At 40.0% G+C, this 16,782-nt stretch overlaps 1 protein-coding gene across 2 annotated transcripts; it reads right to left on the reverse strand.

The window, feature by feature from the left end:
• Positions 1 to 6,252: 6,252 nt before the first annotated feature.
• Positions 6,253 to 16,757, reverse strand: SDHD (succinate dehydrogenase complex subunit D). 2 transcript variants are annotated; one of them, XM_014855456.3, is made up of 4 exons: positions 16,619 to 16,757; positions 13,182 to 13,298; positions 11,606 to 11,750; positions 6,253 to 7,232 (listed from the first exon to the last, which is right to left on the reverse strand). In XM_014855456.3, the coding sequence occupies exons 1-4, from the start codon at positions 16,668 to 16,670 to the stop codon at positions 7,067 to 7,069; spliced, it is 480 nt and encodes a 159-aa protein (XP_014710942.1). In that variant the 5' UTR covers positions 16,671 to 16,757; the 3' UTR covers positions 6,253 to 7,066. The 2 variants fall into 2 exon arrangements, with proteins under 2 accessions (XP_014710942.1, XP_014710943.1); XM_014855457.3 differs by lacking the exon at positions 11,606 to 11,750 and having other exon boundaries at positions 7,012 to 7,232.
• Positions 16,758 to 16,782: the final 25 nt, after the last annotated feature.

Here is a 16,782-nt window from a genome sequence, read left to right on the forward strand (position 1 = left end):
TATGCCCTTGGGGGATATTAGTGTTTACTGAGATACTTTGTACATCAGCTCTTAGTCACCTGCCTTCTAGTTTTCTCTCTGTCTGTAAGGGAACAGACATTTATTACTGTGGTTAAAAGTTGTAATTAATATGGGTGATTAAGACTATATTAAATAGGGGCTGGCCCCGTGGCCGAGTGGTTAAGTTCGCGCGCTCCGCTGCAGGCGGCCCAGTGTTTCGTTGGTTCGAATCCTGGGCGCGGACATGGCACTGCTCATCAAACCACGCTGAGGCAGCGTCCCACATGCCACAACTAGAAGGATCCACAACGAAGAATATACAACTATGTACCGGGGGGCTTTGGGGAGAAAAAGGAAAAAATAAAATCTTAAAAAAAAAAAAAAAAAAAAAAAAGACTATATTAAATACAGTAGTTGCAGTAAAAGAATATATAAATTTGAAAATACATTTTGTCTACTTATCAAGGAAAATTTTAAAGTTTACTAAGGTAAAAAATCCAACAAGATATGTGTTTGCCTAATACGCTAAGGTTAATTACATGTTAAAGCTAAAGTCAAAAGCTTTAAATCTATCATTTAATTATATATTTTTGTATGTATAACCATGTACATATGAAGAAATATCAAGTAGTAGACAAAAAAGCTTATGAATCATTTTTAAAAAGAAAATCAGTAGTAAAGAATAAGATTGTTCTTTAAATATAGTTTTTGTGGCTTCGTCATTCTCTTCAATCAGTCTTAGCAAAAGTTCCTCACTTCTAAAAAAGCTTCCTATTGTATGTATTGTCACTCTAAAGGAAGATGTTTTCCTATATTCAGTAATTGTGACTTATGCCTATATTTAATAACCAATTTTCTTGGACAATTTTTTTTTATTTCCTAAACTCAAGGCTTAAATTCAGAATAATAAAACTGTTAAGAGGCCTTTTACATCTAAACTTTCTTTGGAGTGTCCCAGATGGCGACAATGTTTTTTATTTTCCTACCTTGTGAAAGGAGAGATACTAAAAATAATTAGGTATATTTTGTATTCTTCATATTTTGATTAACTAAAACCACTATATGAGCTGACCTTAAACAGGCTTTTTCTCTCTTAAATAATAACCTCTCTTACAATAATCTCTAACTTTGGGCATTCCTAACTATGCTACACCCTTCTCATTGGTCATGAAAGACAGGATTGTACTTTAGTGATCCTTACTCAAAAGTAGGAACCATATAAAAGCTTCTTGCCTTCTGTAATATTATTTCATTGTCTGTTCCTTTTATAACTATTAAATGCTGCTCCAATCTAAATCTAGCTGCACTACTTCTCCTTCCTGATAAAGGGTAATTTCTCACTCTTTTCAACAGCTGTTAAACTCTAAGCATGCCCCATCCTGTTTTGACTGATGCTATCATGTACAACCCTGATATATTACCATTTGATGATGACTCATAACTTAAAAAGAATCAAGGTATACTTTATCCTAAATATGCTGTAACTTTTGAAATATTCTATTTTGGAATATTTTCAAAATATTCAAATGGAACCAACATCTCAGACAGCTGAACTGATAGCTCTATTAAGAGCATGCCATCTTGCTAAATAATTAAGAATTAACGTCCACGCTGTCTATGGATGAGCATTCAGGATTGCTTGAGATTTCAGCATATTGTGCAATCAAAAGTATTTCCTGACTTCCTCAGACAATTCAAACAAAAATTGAAAATAAATTATTGTCTTATTGACAACACCCAGAGAAACTTTGTTATTAAGAATAAAGCTTAAGGGCTGGCCCCACGGCCAAGTGGTCATGTTCGCATGCTCTGCTTCAGCGGCCCAGGGTTTTGCTGGTTTGGATCCTGGGCACGGACATGGCTCATCAAGACATGCTGAGGCAGCATCCCACATACCACAACTAGAAGGACTCACAACTAAAAATATACAACTATGTACCAGGGGGCTTTGGGGAGAAAAAAGGAAAAAATAAAATCTTAAAAAAAAAAAAGAATAAAGCCTATACTAAAGTTAATACTATAAAGCCTACTACCATACAAAGGGGCCTTTCTAGCATTACCAACATATTATAAAGACAGCTGTTCAATCTTATTTCTTTATAAGACAGACTAATTAAAATACAACACTCTGGGGGGCTGCCCCCCTGGCCTAGTGGTTAAGTTCAGTGTGCTCCACTTCGGCAGCCTGGGTTCAGTTCCCAGGCACACACAAACACCACTCATCAGTGGTTGTGCTGTGGGGGCAACTCACATACAAAATAGCTCAGGGAAAATCTTCCTCAGCAATAAATAAATAAATAAATAAAATACAACACTCTTCCCTCATTGGAGGTGTGAGGGTGGATCAGGGGAAAGACACCAGCTTTGTCAAGACTGTTTCATACTGCATGATGTCTCCCAAATGACCTCCAGACTGAAAATAATTATGCTGAAGGAGTTAATAATAGCCCAAATTACAGGAACAAATTGGCTCAAACTTTGCAAAAATATTAGCTAAAAAATTTTTACCTAGGAGGCTTAACGAGTGATAAAATTTTACTCATTTTAATTATAATCCAGAAAACGTATGAAGAAATCCCCACATCAAAGACCATTTGAACATTTACAAACGGATTTAATTCAGTTGACCAAATTACAACCCTTTAAGTACTTTTAAATAACAGTTTATAACTTTTCTGATTAGACTGAAACTTTCCCTTAGTTCTAAGTTTTATGCCTAGGCCTAATGACATTCCAACTTACATTTTAAAATTTTCATAAGCTCTCATACGAAACTGTTACAGAAAGACCTCATGAGGCTGAGTTTGACTCATCCCCTAACAGACTCCATGCTTGGTATGTTGCAATCACTACATTTTTTCAAAAATGAATCTTATATACACAGGCTTATGCCCAACATACAGGTTATATCTCTGAAAGGCCCATCATCAGACATATTGCACCCCCTACCATCACCAGCACAATCCACAACTGGGAGACTAGATTTAGTAGAAGAGATGCCAATAAACGTCAGCCTTACAACCATTTCAGGTACTTTTAACTTCAAATATAGTTCTTAAGGTCCAGGCCCAGAGCCTTGGACACATGCTTCCCAGTGTAGTGTAAAGGTGCTTAGGATTCTATAATTTGGATATCCAGACTGAGAATTGACCCCGACATTCATTGTAAGGACTCCAGAGAAACACATGACTTTCCTAAGTAGACTCCAGCTCCCAAGATTCTGTGGATGGAGAAGAGAACATGAAGGGGAGAGCACTTTCTCCAAAGACCTTCTGATGCTTGATCTGACAACTGACTTATATTTAGACTTCCATCACATTGTGTTTATATTCTGTGTCTGAAAATTCTGCCAGGGTCTGAATTCTTTGGGGATGTGGTTCTTTCTGGTTTTTGTGCTGACTCTTGTTCAGGGTGTTCCTGTACGTATTGTGGTTTTTTGCTGGAAGTTCAGTTCATTGGAACTTTGTGGGCATTTCTGAGGCTTGTGTTGGGGAAACCTTCCTCCAGTGAGGATCTGTTTACTTCTGCCCGGCATCTGGGGAACTACCAAGCCGGGGAAACGTTACACTTGCAGCATGTAGTCTTTTTAGACACGCAGATAGTATGAACTCAGGCCGCAAACTGCCATGAGGGCTGGCCCTTAGCCGCATATTCTCCAAGGAGATATTCTTTCCTCCAACCAGAACAGACAAGTTTCTCTGCTCTCCGCTTTTTCAGGTAAAAATTACTTAATTCACTCTTCCCTGAAGGCAAAACTCTTTGTGGTTCCTGTTTTTAGGGAATCTCCAATCTAACTCCAATTTGAGTCCAAAGCTTTGCTCCTAGCCCATGTTGCCTTCTTGAAATGAGAACTCTAGGTCACCTGGGATTTTATTAAACAATCTCAGGGCAATTGATGCCACTGGCATTTGCTTACCTCCCTAAATGCATGCTCATTTTGTTTTGGCTTGAAAGGGTTTCATTTTGCAAACTTATTCATGTTTTTTTAAAATCACCCTCTGCACTTTTTTTATTTTTGGTAAGGAAGATTGGCCCTGAGCTAACATCTGCTGCCAATCTTCCTCTTTTTGCTTGATGAAGATCATCACTCAGTTAACATCCATGCCCATCTTCCTCTACTTTGTATGTGGGACACCACCACAGCATGGCTGGATGAACAGTGCATAGGTCCGCACCTAGGATCCGAAACTGCAAACCCCAGGCCACCAAAGCAGAGTGTGTGCACTTAACCACTACACCACCAGGCCAGCCCCTCAGTCATGTTTTAAAGGGTGTTCTTCTCGTATAACATCCTTAGGTGCGTCATAGTAAAATAACTTCTAAAATTTAGTCTGTCATATAGCCCAAAATAGAAGTTGACAAATTCTATCTCTTCTTGGATATCTCACAAATCCAAAACTTGGGTAGTGACCTACCCCCCCACTACCATATCTAATTCTCCTTCAAAAATTAATGACGCCATTGGGGGCCAGTCCAGTGGTGTAGCAATTAGGTTTGCATGCTCCACTTTGGCAGCCCAGGGTTCACTGGTTTGGATCCCCGGTACCCACGTACACACGACTTGTCAAGCCATGCTGTGGCAGGCGTCCCACATATGAAATAGAGGAAGATGGGCACAGATGTTCGCTCAGGGCCAATCTTCCTCAAAAAAATAAATAAATAAATAAATAATGACACCACTTCCTGTCCACCCATTTATGACAAAAAAATTGAGCACAGTGTCCCTCCTCTCTCCATCTTTCACACCCCAGTACAACTCTTATTGATTCCAAGTTCTAAACATCTCAATTTGTTTTCTTCTTCATTCTGGCTACTACTGCCTTCAGAATTCAGCATTTCTTTTCTGGATCACTGAAATAATCTCCGTTTCCATGCTTACCTCACTCAGATCCACACTTCACACAGCTGCCAGCATGAATATTTAAAAGAAACATCTGACCACATCATTTGCATAATTAAAAATCTTCGATGACTCTTCATTGCCATTAAGATAGTCTCAATGACTTCCCCTGGCATATATAGTCCTCTACAATCAGTCCCTGTCTATGCTGCAGTCCTACCAAATCGCGTGCAATCTTCTGCTCCATGTATGCTCCTCCAGTTATGCTCACGCCTCACCCCAGCTTCCTTGGCCACCTGTCAGCTCCTTATCTTTCAGAACCCAAGTCAAGACTCTTCCAGGAAACTTGCAAGCAAATTCTTTTTTTTTTTAATCTTTTTTTTATTTTTATTTTATTTTTTTTTTCCTTTTTCTCCCCAAAGCCCCCGGGTACATAGTTGTATATTTTAGTTGTGGGTCCTTCTAGTTGTGGCATGTGGGACGCTGCCTCAGCATGGTTTGATGAGCAGTGCCATGTCCGTGCCCAGGACTCGAACCACCAAAACACTGGGCTGCCTGCAGCGAAGCGTGCAAACTTAACCACTCGGCCACGGGGCCAGCCCCGCAAGCAAATTCTTACTGCACCTTTTGTTACATCACTGCTCGATGTGCTTAACTATTATTGCACTTATCACACTATATTGCAATCATTCACCTGTCCCAATTAGACTATCAATTCCTTTTAAGGGCAGAGAAATTCTTCTCTCTTTAGCCACAGTACCTGGTGCAGTGCCAATTCCATGGGGTTCTAAGTACCTACTGAATGAATGTTTTTGATTTCTACAATACCTTATGAAACTAATTCCTACTTTCCACTGACTGCCCAGGTTCGGGCCCTTTCTTCTACCTCTATCCTCTTAAACGTCCTTCTGCCTCTAGTTTATCAAACTTCCTAATATCACCTAAATTCTTTCTGAAGCACAGTTCTGATCATGCCCTGCTTAACCTTAGAAATCTCCCATTGCTGGTAGCCCCTACCTCTTCTCCCTGCTGCTCCAGCAGCTCACAGCAACCCACTGATTTTCCAAAGTGACAGCTCAGCTCTACCCTAATTACAAAACCAACCAGGCCCTGTGGCAGGCAGTACCCAACCAGCCTCCACTCTACCTTCTCAATCCTCAGCTAACGAAACTTGTTAGGATTAGACACCCTTTCTACCTAACACCTACTACTTAATCTTAATACTCTCCTCATACCAAACTACTCATACTCAGTATATGTCTGCCAATAACATGTAAGTCTTTTTTGTAGTACAGTACTTTGCATCTGATTACCTAACTGCTAAGCCCCAGAAGGAAATTTAAGCACTAGGTCCTGTTTTAGTGCTGTAGATGAAACACACACTCGATTCTATTGAATAAAACTAGCGACAGTTATTACATAAAAGAATACATTTTTATTATATAGCATTTTATTTTTAAAAAACTTTATTTTCATAGAATACATTTTCACATTGGCGAGTCCCATAGCGGGAAAATAACAATTTATTACTTACAGTTTTATATTTGTGGACAGATTATTTTAGGACAAGTAAAATAAACACATTTGAGGATTAAGTCTCAGCTTAGCATCTGTAATATTCTGATACATCTATAAGGGGATCTCTTCCCTACATGGAACTTCTCTATATTCAGAAGCTCTCCAGGCTCTTCCTAGGATTTAGAAATTAGTAATATGAAATACCAGCATTTCCTAATTTTAAAGTTTCCCTAGAACATGTAACCATCAGTAACTGGTATCGACTGAACAGAAAGGGAAAGTTTCAAAAATTAAACACTGCCTAATTTTCTGCAAAGTCTTTCCCTTTCTCCACCACTCCCGGGACAAATACAGATGTTTGATCAGGTAGTGATAGTAATAAAGGTGAATTCCCTTTAAGAGTTCGATAAACTAAAAGGCAAAAGCTCATATATAATGTTTAGTTACACTGTGAGTCTTGTGGGAAGCTGGGAGACAATCCCTCAACTCGCTAGAACATGGAACTCAGTCTCACAATTTCTTGGATACAGTTCCTCTCAAACCTTTTCCTCAAAGAGTAAATTCTAAAAACAACCAGGTGACTAGGAGAAGAGGTTTGTCACACCAATGGACTTATCTGTTATTTCCTCCCTATTGTGAGTTGAATGGCATGACAGAGCAGAGGCAAAGAGGTGTACAATCAATTCTCAAGGTATTAAGTCAAAAAGGTCACAGTTTCCACAGCATGGCAACAGCTTTGCAAATGCCCACATCATGATAGTTGAAATAACAAAGCCCAGCAAAGGTTAAAGCCGAGAGTGCCAAAAGGCCTGTCTGGGAAGCTTTCTGCAATGCATCCCCTCGAACATAGTCAGTAACAACTTGTCCAAGGCCCCTAAAGAAATAAAAAAATCACAGTACAAATGAAAAATCACAAGTGAAGTTAGAAGGCTATACAGATAACTTGGCTGCAAAAAATAATCAGTCAGCTTCAAAATGCAACTCATGGTAACAAGAACCATAAACCAAAATGAAGGATTCAAGAGTTTCCTAATAATATAATAAATTCTTCCTATTCTTCAGATTCAATTTTCCAGAATCATTTATATCAGAGACAGTAAATAATTACTACTCTATTTACAAAATCTAGGGTTTTTTCTTTCAAACTAAACCATATGCTCTACCGAGTTTTTCATTAATTCAAGAAGAATTTATCAGGCAGATATTATGTGCCAGAATCTGTTACAGATGTTGAGAGAAGAGCAAACAAGACAGCATCCCTGCCCTTTATGGTACATTCTACTGAAGAAAAAGTACATACGTGCTCTGAAGAAATATTTTAGAAAGGATGACCTGAATGAGAAGAACATTCCAAATAAAAGTGACAATGATCTTGCTATCTTTGAGGAATAGTCAAAAGGTCAGTGCAGCTGGAGAACATGGAGATCAGAAGGCAAGGGCAGAAAACATAAGGCCTTGAAGGTCATGATAAGGAGTTTGAATTTTATTTGAAATACAATGGGAAGCCAGGGATGTGCTTTAAGCAGGGAATGACCTAATTTTACTTTGTTTTAAATAAGTTTTATTGAGATATAATTCATGTACCATAAAATTAACCCTTTTAAAGTGTACAATTCAAGGGCTTTTAGTATATTCACAGAGTTTGTGCAACATCATCACCATTTAATTCCAGAACATTTTCATCATCCCAAAAAGAAACGCTGTACCCACTAGCCCATTACCCAACCACTAATTTGTTTTCTGTTTCAATGGACTTGCCTGTTCTGGACATTTTACATAAATGAAATCATACAATATGTGGCCTTTTGTGTTGAGTTTTTTTCACTTAGCATGTTTTCAAGATTCAGCCATATTGTGGCAAGTGTCATTACTTCAATCCTTTGTATGGCCAAATAATATTTCTTTCTAAGAATATATCACATTTTGCTTAGCTATTCATCAGCTGATACACATTTGGATTGTTTTCACTTTTTGGCTATTATAAATAACACTTCTATGAACACTACTACACAAGTTTTTGTGTGGGGACATATGTTTTCAATTTTGGGAGTTATACACCTAAAAGTAGAATCATTGAGTCACATGGTAAACTCCACAACTTTTAGACGGAACTGCCAAACTGTCTTCCAAAGTGGCTGCAACGTTTCACATTCTCAACATTACATGAGGACTCCAACTTCTCCACAGCTTAGAGCCATTCTAGTGGGTGTGAAGTAGTATCTCATTCTGGTTTTGATTGGCATTTCTCTAATAACAAACAATGTTGAGCATTTTTTCATGTGCTTATTAGGCATTTGTATATCTTCTTAGGATAAATGTAATTTTACTTTTTAAAAAGGTCACTCTGGTGGTAGCGTGGCGAATGGACAGTGCAGGCAGGAGAAAGGGGGCAAGAAGAGAAACAGAGAACTAGCTAGGAGGCAACTGAAGTAGCCTAGGCAAGATTGTTGGCTAAACCCAGGCTGTGATGGGGATATACTGTGGCGTGAGAACCCAGGCTATGTTTTGAGGAGAGAACTAACAGAAAAAGCTGATGGACTGGATGTGGGGTAAGACAAAAAGAAATATCCAGAATGACTCCCAGGATTTTTGGCTTGAGCAACCAGATTTAATTGAGTTAGGGAAGAAGAGGAGAGTAGGTGGTTTTGAGGGGAAATCAAGAGAGATTTGGGGGGAAAAAGAGTGATTTTGGCAATGTTAAATTCAGGATGACTATGAAACATCTAAGTGAACATGTCAGTCAGACAACTGGAAATATAAATCTGCAACCAGGGGCAGAGGTCAGATCTGAGCTCACCTCTGGAAAGTGTGTACATGGAGAAATTAAGAAAGCCAAGACTGAGCCTGGGGTTCAGACCTTTATTATTTAGAAGTCAAACAAGACGACAAGGAGCTGGCAGAGGAGACCGAGAAGGTACAGCTGGTGAGGTGGAAGAAAACAAGGTACGTATGGCATCTAGGAAGTCAAAGAAACATTATTTAAGGAAGAAATGGTCAATTAAGTAGAATGCTGTTGAGAGCTGCAGTGAGTGGAGGACAGAGAATAGACAACTGGATTTGGAAAAATGAAGGTCTTTGGTGACTTTGGTAAGAAAGACTTCAGTTAAATAGTTGGGATAAAGGTCCAATTAATGTGTGTTAAGAGACTGGATGCTGAGGAACTAGTGCACAATTACAGACAACTCTTTCAAGTCTTTTTGTGTGTGTGAAAAAGAAGGACAATTAGTAAGGTAACTGGAGGAGAAACCAATAAAAAAAGCATTACTTTAGAATTATCTCTTATTGAGATTTTTCATTAATTTAGATGGATCTCCTTCCAAGAAACACATATTAGAGAAGTATTACTGTACCTGTGAGCTGATATTTTATATACAACTAGAATCCTTTATTTTGAAAAGTCTATCTGGTTAAAGGGTAATTCTCCTAACCCACCTCAAAACCCCAAGAAAGCAAAATCTCCTTTAACACTAGCTAGAAAATGCTTCTGACAAGTCACTTAACCTCCCTGAGGTTTCATTTCCCCATCCATAAAATAACAGGGTGGGTTAAGATACTCCCCTCGTCCTTTCAGTTCTAACAATCCGAAAACGCCTCCCCTACCCAGTGTCATACTGTCCTTGCCAAACAACATAAATGAACAAGTCAAGAAACCTGTTATTTACAATTTTCTAGGAGGTTCACTAACTTAGAAAGTCTAACAAACTACACCGGAAAAAATAAACAGAAACTGGAAATTCATTCATTCAACAGGTATTTACTTAGTACTGTGTGTCAGGTGCTGTTCTAGGCACTAAAGATATAACAGCAGACAAAATAGTCAAAAATCCATATGATACTTCATTTTTTAAAAAGGGCAAGACTGGGGCCAGCCCCGTGGCCAAGTGGTTAAGTTCACGCACTTTGCTTTGGCGGCCCAGGGTTTCATAGGTTTGGATCCCGGGCATGGACATGGCACCACTCATCAGGCCATGCTGAGGCGGCCTCCCACATAGCACAACCAGAGGGACCTACAACTAGAATATACAACTATGCACAAGGGTGCTTTGGGGAGAAGAAAAAAAAAAACATTGGGAACAGCTGTTACCTCAGGTGCCAATTTGAAAAAAAAAAAGAAAGGGCAAGACTGAACTATAGTATATAGGGATACACATTTGGGAGATAAAACTATGATGAAATGTAAACAAGTGATTACTACAAAAATCAGGATAATGGTTCCTGGTTGGGGGTTGAACAGTTATGACTGAGACAGAACACAAGAAGAGGCTTCTGGAGTAGGTGGCAAAGTTCTATTTCTTGACCTGAGTAGTATTACTGTTATAATAATTCATTAAGCCATAGATTTGATTTTTGTGTTTTTCTATATCCGAGCCTTCATTCTAGTGAGGGGAGACAAGGAATATACAAAATAATAAATAGATGACATAGTATAGTAGAAGGTAATGAGTGCCACTGAGAAAAATAAAACAAGAGGGAAGGATAAGGAACGTTGGAAGGACACTGCAATTTCGAATAAGTGGTTAGAGAAGGCTTCACTGAGAAGGTGACACATAAGATGTGAAGGAAATGAGGGAATAAACGAAGTATAACTAGAAAAAGTGAGTTTTAGGCAGAAGGAACAGTAAGCATAGAGCCCCGAGGCCTGGAGTGTCCCTGGCACGTTCAAGAAATGTCACAGAAGCCAGTGTGAATGAGGAGAGCGTACCTGGAGATAAGGGAAGAAATGGGGCCGGACCACATAGAATCTGTAAACCACTGTAAGAATTCTGACTTTTAGTTTGAGTAAGATTAGGAGACAACAAGCGGTTTTGAGAAGGGAAATGTCTTGACCTAACTTAATATTTTAAGAGGATCACTGGGGCTGCTGTGTTGGGAACAGACAGAACGGGGAGCAGTTAGGAGACTACTACTGGAATCAAGGATGATTACCAAGCTTAGGGCTTGAGCAAACAGAAGAAGGTAAATGCCACTAATTCAGATGAGCAAGAGTGCTGGAGGAAGAGACGTGGGGGGATCAGGAACTCAGTTTTTTATAACACACTATACTCAAATGCCTATTAGATATGGAAGTGAAGACATTGAGTAGGTGGGTACATAAATCTGGGCATATAAATGTTTTATATATATTTTAAAGTTTTCCACAGGTCTTGAGTAGCTCAATCAACTTCTCCCTCATATGCAACAAGGAGACAAGCTCACAGCAAACAAACTGAGCAGACGATGCAGTACTGAAGGGACTGCTGTACTTGCCAGTGGCTATGGAGAGTGAGCGCCGCAGCCAGGGAGTAGTCCATCGCAGAGCAAGGATTCAAATAAGCAGCTGGAAGCAGGCCCAGGAGCAAAACGCTGACAACCCTCTCACTAGTCCAGTGGAGAGATGCAGCCTTGGAACCAGCTAGAGAAAAAAAGGACCAAATTCATAAGAGTTGAAGGGGGAAACACATCTCTCACATTCAATATTTGCCACAAAATAATCCAAACTGACAGAATGGCAAACAGTATGCAATAAGACTCAACTCGGAGCATAAAGAGGGTGAGATTAAGAAGGTAACTGAGAGAGGTGCTATCTCCCTTGTCTGAAGTCTTTTAGCACAGGGCTTCTCAATGCCTACAAACACTGATTAGAAGACAGATCCGCTTTGCTGATAGGCAAGAAGATGGACGAAATGTCTTTGCAGAATTACTAATCTTGGACTTCAGTGTAATGGACAGATACCTTACAAATATAAGTTAGTGACACTTGAGGATTTCCTTTAAAATATTAGTCTTTTATTTACACCTTGTAATCTTTGGAAGTAAGGTAATATTTAAAAAGCCTCCCAAAACAAAATTAAACCAGCCAACTCAAAGAGAAGCAAAATTCTGATGTCAAGTTTTAGGATCATGGTCCTTCTGTTCCATCACTTATAAATAGCCCAAAACAGATATGAAACATGAAAACTTCCTTTAAACAAGTGAAAAACAAAATGAGCTTTAAACATTTCTTTGAGAGTCTCTATCTTTTTTTGGTTACAGACTCCATTGGGAATCTAACAAAAGGATGGAGCTACTTCCTGGAAAAATGCATGTAGACAAAGACATTAAAAACAATGTACACAGTGTCAGGGGCTTTCCTTCAGTCCCATGCACACCAAGTTAAAACCACCCTGCTAAACCTAATTGAACTAAGCAAAGGAATGCAGAAATAAAAACTTTTCGAAGCTAAAATAATTCTAAAAAGCAGAAAAACTACAGTTGCCTAATTTCTCATAACTCGGATGCAAGCATCTCTAAATGGCTGACTCAAGTATCAAGAGAAGTCTTTATCTCTGTAAAATACTGATATTTCCAGACTTTAAAAATAATTAGTTAACTCATTATTCACCTATAGCTTTTTTAAAACTAATTTTAATAATACGTAAACAGTATTCATCCAAGAAATTCCATGATTTTAATATCAACCTAACAAGCAAGTCAATTACAGCTATAAATATGCATGACTTTTTTAATTGTCTACTATTCTAAAGTATCCACATCTGGCTCCTCTTCATTAGCTAAATAAATAAGAGTGACTAAACTATATACAACACTCTTCCTACAGAGCTATTTTCTTTTTAAAAAACTAAAATTTTTGAAAAGACATAGACCAGAAGGTTCTCTATGAATGTAAATGGCATCATACAACCATGCTGGCATTATCTGCTCAAAGGTGTAGGCTAGGTCTTCATTTGACAGAGTTAGACATAAGAGGTCCCACCACAGACAGCAAGTCCTGCCAGTAGCGTGATAATTAGCCCAGATGAAGATGGCCAGAGCCCAGAAAGCAGAGCCAATGGAGAAAACATACAATGGCGGGTGGGTGACAGGTGAATTTGCTGCGTTCCACACCATCCTGGGGTAGGTCGGTCCTGAAGAAATGCTGAGACTTGAGCAGGTCTGATCACTGAGGTTCGGAGCAAGAGAGCTGAGGAAAGAACCATTAAGGGGATGATAAGCACCTCTCCTTTAACAGGATTGACAGACTTTTTTTTTTAAAGATTTTATTTTTTTCCTCTTTCTCCCCAAAGCTCCCCAGTACATAGTTGTATATTCTTCGTTGTGGGTCCTTCTAGTTGTGGCATGTGGGACGCTGCCTCAGCGTGGTTTGATGAGCAGTGCCATGTCCGTGCCCAGGATTCGAACCAACAAAACACTGGGCCGCCTGCAGCGGAGAGCACGAACTTAACCCCTCGGCCACGGGGCCAGCCCCTGACAGACTTTCTAAATGATCATAGACAAGCTACTTAACCCCAAATAGGATAACACCTCATCTCTAAAATGAGGATGGCATCTATTTCACTGGGTTGCTGTGAGGTCAGACTAAGCAGCCACTGAAAGATCGAACTGTCAATGAACCACTTACGTAAAAGGACTTCACTTTTACTAATTTTAAAAAGTAAATTATGGGGGTTGCTGCAGGCGGCCCAGTGTTTCGTTGGTTTGGGTCCTGGGCGAGGACATGGTACTGCTCATCAAACCACGCTGAGGTGGCGTCCCACATGCCACAGCTAGAAGGACCCACAACGAAGAATATACAACTGTGTACCAGGTGGCTTTGGGGAGAAAAAGGAAAGGATAAAATCTTTAAAAAAAAAAAAAAAAAGTAAATTATGGGGGCCGGCCCCATGGCCGAGCGGTTAAGTTCGCATCCTCCACTTCACCAGTTCAAATCCTGAGTGCAGACATGGCACCACTCATCAGGCCATGCTGAGGCGGCGTCCCACATGCCACAACTAGAAGGAGCCACATAGTATAACTACGTACTGGAGGGATTTGGGGAGAAAAAGCAGGAAAAAAAAAAAAGATTGGCAACATTTGTTAGCTCAGGTGCCAATCTTTAAAAAAAAAAAAAGTAAATTATGGCTCCTTTCTCCTTCCATGTATTCATCTATTCATGCAACAAACATTCACTACATGTAAGATTATGCTTTGCACTGGAGCAAGAGATAAAGACAAAGTCTTTGTCCTCAAGGAATTCAGTCTAGTCTGGGAAGTTCATCTACTACTGTCTTGCTTCTCAAGATTAATTTCTCCACTTGTATTCTTGAACTCATCCCTCTCTGTCCCCTTTGGGATCCTGTCTCTTGGTTAAAAAACAGACAGACCAGGTTTACCCAACTCCACCACTTACTAGCTGTGAGATGATGAGCAATTAAGTTAAACAGGTTCTCTAAGCCTGAATGTCCTCATTTGTAAAATGAAGTAACAGCAGGTCATAATACTCTGTTGAAAATTAAACAATATATGCAAGGTGCTCAGCATAATTCCCAGAATGTTATAAGCACTCAATAAAAGGTAAAAATTTCTCTCCTGTATCTTTAACCTCTCCTTCCTTCCTATTGGTCATTTTGCCTCAATTGATGTAATATACTTAACCCTTCCCTTGATCCTATGTCCTCTAATGCCTGTGCACTCTTGCCCTGCTCTCTTTCTTTCCTTTCTAACCATGCTTCTTTAAAGTGTCGTCTAAATCACTTCAACTTCCTTACTTTCCTATCATTTTTCAACTCTGAAACTTGTTTTCATTCCCACCAAAGCTGTTTTGGCAAGTCCCCAATGGTCTCCATGGGGCCATATCCAACAGGTACTGTTCAGTATCCATCTTATTGGGCCTTTTTGCATCACCTGGCATTGGTGGCGTTTCCTCCCTTCTTTTCTTTGACAAAACTCTCTTCTGGTCCTCCCTTTGATTCTTTGGCCATCCTATATCAGCCTCGTCCTGCATTCACTCTTAAACATTTTCCCAGGATTCTATCATCTCCCCATTGCTCTCTTTGCTTCCTGTGCCCACCCCTGGCCATTTCGTCCACTCAGCTTCTATTACGTATAAGCTGATGACATCCAATTCTGTACCTCTAGCCCTGGTATCTCTCCAGAGTTTCAGGAGTTAAAGTGCCTGCTCAGTATCTCCCCTGAGATATCCTACGTGGCCCTCAAACCATGCCAAAAACTAAAATCATTCTTTAACTCACTTTCTCATCCAAACCTGGCTCCCATTTGCATGTTCCTTACTTGATTTAATGACATCCCAGCTACTCTTTAACCTAACCCGGAAATCTGCAAGTCATGTAGGACTTTGTCCCTAAATTCAGTCAATTGATAAATCATATTGATCTAACTCCTTAACATTTCTTGAGACAATCTTCTCTTTTTTGAACTACTTTCCAAGTTCAAGACCTCACCATCCTTGCCTGGACTACTACAACAACAGTGTCCTATCTGATCTCCCTGACTTGTGTCTTAGCCTGCCCCATCTCCCATGATAGCCATCCACCACATTGTACCAAAGTGCTTAATCTGCTGCAAACATATGTCAAATCTTTCGATGGCTCCCCTTCATACCCGGTAAAATGCATACTCCTTATCAAGACAAGTTCTTCTGTGATTTGACTCCAGTTCACCTTTATAGATTCATCTCTCATTTCTCAACTTGAGCTTCACACTCCAGTATCTGATTTGTTTTGTTTTTTCTCATACCAAGCAGTTTCTACAACTTCATCAATGCTTTTGCTCATCCCTGCAGCTCTACCTGTGATGTGCCCTTCTTCCCATAGCTATCCTTATCCTCAAGACTCAAATCAGGCACAGCTCCTTCAGGAACCAGGGCAAGGTAATCTTTCCAAAATAGAGCTAAATGTACTCTTCCTCTGGACTAGCATAACAATTTACGTACAACACAATTCTTTTTGCTTTATGTTAAATTATGCTTATATGCGTTTTCCCTATAAAAATGAAAACTCTTTGAGCGCAGGAACTATGTTTTATTCACATTTATGCTAACCTTACTAGAGTACCTGGTATAACCCAGTTCCATGATTATCGAATTGATCCCCCCCACCTCTACACCAACTGCATGGGAAATGGTCAAGACCAGGCTTTGGCACTTAGATTCCAACACACTTTTCTGTTTCAGGGTGGGAGCATTCGAAGGACAGTGAATGGGGAGAAAAAGAGAACTTTTAGGAATAGCCTCAGCAGGACTGTAACTTCCAGAAGAAGCTCTTTGTCAGATTACCCCATCACCACGCCAGCCTAGAGCAGCGGAGATACGCGCTCGGGCGAACATCTGGGTCAGGAAGCAAGGGTGGTCACTGCTGTGGTTTCGGCAGGAGCCAGAGCGGCCAAAGGAAAGGAGGAGGGATTCCCTGCTCAAGAGGTCTCACCACCCTGCAGACGAATCCTCAGCGCATGTCCTTCCCCGGCTGGAGGCTGGGCTAAGAACCTCCAGCCGCTAAGATTCCTCACCTCGGCCTCCTTGGGCACCGCAGAGGACACTCAGCCTCCAGAGAATCGCCATCTCGCTCCTGAAGGCTCAAGGTCATCCAGCAACCCGGAAGCAGTTATACGACAACTCCCGCCCCACAACGGTGAACGAAAACAACGAAAAGGAAAACACAGCGTGAACCGGA

This window comes from Equus asinus, chromosome 20, assembly GCF_041296235.1.
Source record: "Equus asinus isolate D_3611 breed Donkey chromosome 20, EquAss-T2T_v2, whole genome shotgun sequence".
Classification (NCBI taxonomy): domain Eukaryota; kingdom Metazoa; phylum Chordata; class Mammalia; order Perissodactyla; family Equidae; genus Equus; species Equus asinus.

Excerpts from the sequence above, each read along its gene's own strand:
- SDHD (XM_014855456.3), bottom strand. The coding sequence starts at position 16,670 with ATGGCGATTCTCTGGAGGCTGAGTGTCCTCTGCGGTGCCCAAGGAGGC. Across the intron at positions 13,299-16,618 it reads CGGTGCCCAAGGAGGCCGAG|CTCTCTTGCTCCGAACCTCA; the intron begins GTGAGGAATCTT and ends TTCTTTCCTCAG. Across the intron at positions 7,233-11,605 it reads CTCACTCTCCATAGCCACTG|GGGCCTTGGACAAGTTGTTA; the intron begins GCAAGTACAGCA and ends TTATTTCTTTAG.